Source organism: Antrostomus carolinensis, unplaced genomic scaffold (assembly GCF_000700745.2).
Source record: "Antrostomus carolinensis isolate BGI_N321 unplaced genomic scaffold, ASM70074v2 scaffold9022, whole genome shotgun sequence".
NCBI classification, from domain to species: Eukaryota; Metazoa; Chordata; class Aves; order Caprimulgiformes; family Caprimulgidae; genus Antrostomus; species Antrostomus carolinensis.
This window is the reverse complement of record NW_010297527.1, coordinates 2,352-5,848: the sequence shown is the minus strand read 5'-3', so window position 1 is coordinate 5,848 and position 3,497 is coordinate 2,352. Positions and strand designations below refer to the sequence as shown.

The following is a 3,497-nucleotide window of genomic DNA, read 5'->3' as shown; positions in this document are numbered from 1 at the left end:
TGAGCAGGATGGAGAGCTCTCCCCTCCCACCCTCTCCTCTCCTTCCCTTCAAGCCTCGTGTCTTCTCCTCATTAGGTTTTTTCATGCCTAACTCTTGCATTTCTTCTCCTGCTTCCCCTCACACCCCAGGACAGGCAGGGTTGGGAAGCCCACAGGGATGGAGAGCCAAGGACAGGCTGGTGGGACAGGGAGGGGAGGCACCATCCAGCCTGGCTGAGTTTTTTACACAAATCCTTATAATCAGGTAAAAACCGAGGGCCAGATGGGGGGCTCCAGAAACACCAAGGCAAAGCCACCGTGTCGGGTGCAGCACGGGGAGGCAGGAGTGAGGCTGGGGATGGGAGAGGTTGGAAGAGCCTTTTTGGAAAGCTCACCCCATGTGCAGCTCATGGCACATGTGGAATAAGCATGTGGACATGTATGGAGCCGTCCCCATGTCCTGCTGACACGGGTGCAGATCCCAGCCCTGCAGCACCCGTGTCACGCTGCGCACTCAAGGACAGCCCAGAGCAGCAGCGGTGTGGCTTGTAGGGTCCCCTGAACCCCCACGTCTATGGGAATGGGGCACCCAGCAGCACCCCCTGAGCCTCTCAACCATCTGCAGACTCATTTGCAACCGGTCTCCCCTCCTCCTCATCAGCTGGAGATCAGGGAAGCGATAGCTTGGCAGCTCACAGCCATTCTGAACACACTGGGCGAGAAGCACGAAGCACTTTTGTCTGCAAAGCCTCAAGAAAGCACAGAGTGGGCACGGGCTGGGGTCACCCTGACCCATGGGGACAAGGCTGCGAGATGGTCCTGGCCATGGAGAGATGCACCTTGAAGGAGATGCACCCCAAGAGAGATGGTGAGATGCACCTTGAGAGAGATGAGATGCACCCCAAGAGAAACACACCTTGAGGGAGATGAGATGCACCTCGAGGGAGATGCACCCCAAGAGAGATAAGATGCACCCAGGGACATGGGACGTGAGGGGCATCCGTGCAGCCGAGCCCCACACACCTCCTCACACTCCTTTGCTCCCCACCACAAATCCAAGCAGCGCATCCTCACGTCTTCAAGCGCCCAAAGACAAGGATGTCCCATCTCTCCGTCCCCATCTCCCCCCTCTCCCAGCCGTGATGCCAGAGGAGCTTTGGCATTCCCAAGGGAGGGATCAGCCTCTCCCCTGCCCCAGCAGCCACCTCCCCCAGTTCCTCAAGCACAGCGACTCACCAGGCACATCAGGAGATGGGTTGAGGATCATGAAGGCATCAGAGAGGCCAGCTTTCACGGGGTGCTGGGTGGCACTGATCTGTAGGACTGGCACGGGGATCTGCAGCCGGGGAGAGAGGCCGTGATGGACCCCAGCCCTGCCCCGGGCTCCTGGTGCTGCTGCAGAGGTGCCCAGTGCTTTGGTGGCACTGGGAATGCCCAGACTCAGCGTGTGAACAGTTCCAACATCAAATCTCCTCCCAGACCCACGGGGATCCCTCATGGGGACCCTCCTGCTGTGCCTTCCCCAGCAGAAACATCTCTCACCTCCTTGTACCCAAAGACAATTCTCCCGGTGCTGTGCAGGGCTGCCTGGAAGGTGAAGCTGCCCATGTCCTCCTTCCCCTGAAGATAGACCTTGTCCCACTGCACCACAAAAACCGTCCCTGGGGGAGAGACCAGAGCGGATCAATCCTCTCATCTCTTCATGTTCCACATCTCAACAGCCTGGCTGGTCACCTTCTGTCAGTGAAGCTCCAAGTCATCTCATCCCCCAGCCTCCAGCACTTTTCTCTGAGCAGACCCATGAACAAACCTCTGCCAAACATCTCAAACCTCAACCCCGGCGCTGAACAGCCCCTGGGCTGCCCTGGGCTCCCCTTCCCCACGCCCTCACCTGGCTCCAGCCCCTCGATTCACCCTGAAGAGTTGAGTTTTCCCCAGTTTTTTGGGGAAGGAGCGGGCAGGGAGGCAGCCACCACGGCTGGCACGGGACCTGGCCAGAGCAGGACTCACCATTGTCCAAGTACTGGACGGTGGAGTTGCGGGAGTAGCTGGGGTTGAAGTTGGCCATGAGGGGTGCGATGTACTGCGTGGCCGTGAGCATCCGGTGGATGACGTCCCCCATGAAGAGAAAACCTGAGTGAGCAGAGGAGGGTGAAGCCACACACGCTCCCCTCCACACCCCGGGATGCTCCCTCCCTCTTTCTAACCCCCCACCACCCCACCCTGGCTCACCCAGCCCATTTTTTTACCCCCAGCCCCCAGCACCCCCCCCAACCCTGTGTGCCCCCCCCACATCCCCTCAACTGCTGCAGAAACTGAGGCCCCAGCAGCAGGGCAGGGAGAAGGGGCTGCACCCCCTTCTCTGAGCTCCCCAGGCTCTGGGATGTGGGGTGAGGTTAGAACCAGCCCCAGAGCCACGTCTAGCCGTCCCGCTGTGGGTAATGCCGGTGGAGTTGCATCCCCGACTCACCGCCCGTCGCTATCGTGACCTGCCGCAGGAGGTGGCCGTAGAAGGGGAAGTCAAAGGAGAGGACGATTCTCTGCAGGAGGAAGATGGAGTGAGAACCACGCTCAGCACTTGGAAAAAATGTCTACTGTGGATGTGGGGGGACAGGTCTGTGCCCACCGGTGCTGCCCTGGCTTGGAGCAAGCTCCTGGTGCATGGAAGGGTGGGAGAGGGATGGGAGTGGGGGTCCTGTGCATGCCTGGTCCCCACAGCTCATCCCCTTCAACCCTGGACTGGGGGATAGCAAATGCTTCCCAAGCCTTGGTCCCCACCAAGGGGACATGGAGGGGATGCTGTGACCCTGGATGAGATGCCACCATCAGGAAATCCCTGCTGGGAGAGGAGATGTGGGGGACAACCCAGAACAACCCCACGGGCTCACCGAGGCTTGTCGGTGCGTGTTGGAGAGGATCCCGTGGATCTTCACTTGGCTCTTGTTGGCTGCTGCCATGTCGACCCACAGCCCCCTCAGACGGGCGTCCCCCGGCCCGTAGATCCGTGACACGTAGTAGCTGTGGTTGTCCTCCTGCAGCCAGGGAGGGACAGGGTGACAGGGGACAGCGTTATGCTCCGTGGAGATGCAAACCCCCAGGTTAACATCTTGGAGCAGCCAGGACCTGATCTCAGTGACAAACAGCAATAAAAGCAGCACAAGAAAACCCCGAGTGAAGGCAGCAAAGGACACTGAGCAGCTGGAGAAGGTGATGAGAAGACCCAGGAGATGGATGGAGCGCGGCAGGGACGGGCTGGCTGGAGAGAGAGAGACCTGAGCAAAGCAGAGAGAACCTTCCTGGGGAGAAAATACCCAGCTCTAGAGCCAGGGGCTGGATGTCACAGCCCAAGTGACCCCCAGAAGCCAAACGAGTGAAGAAGCCATGGAAATCCAGGAGAAACCATCAACCCTGGAACAGGCAGCTCGGGGAAAGCGGCCGAGCCACCAGTGCAGGAGTGAGGGGATGGGGACGTGGCAGGGGGAGTGGGGACACAGGCTGCTCTCCTGGGTGACATCCCC

The 3,497-nt window shown here is 59.8% G+C and overlaps 1 protein-coding gene across 1 annotated transcript; it reads right to left on the bottom strand.

Annotated features, from left to right (window-relative positions):
• Nucleotides 1-1,215: 1,215 nt before the first annotated feature.
• LOC104520454 (plexin domain-containing protein 1-like) lies at nt 1,216-3,011 on the bottom strand (the record flags this gene model as incomplete). Its single annotated transcript, XM_010162150.1, has 5 exons — nt 1,216-1,315; nt 1,522-1,640; nt 1,990-2,112; nt 2,450-2,519; nt 2,868-3,011. Coding segments are annotated over 5 exons (556 nt in total), but the record flags the coding sequence as incomplete, so codon positions are not given.
• Nucleotides 3,012-3,497: the final 486 nt, after the last annotated feature.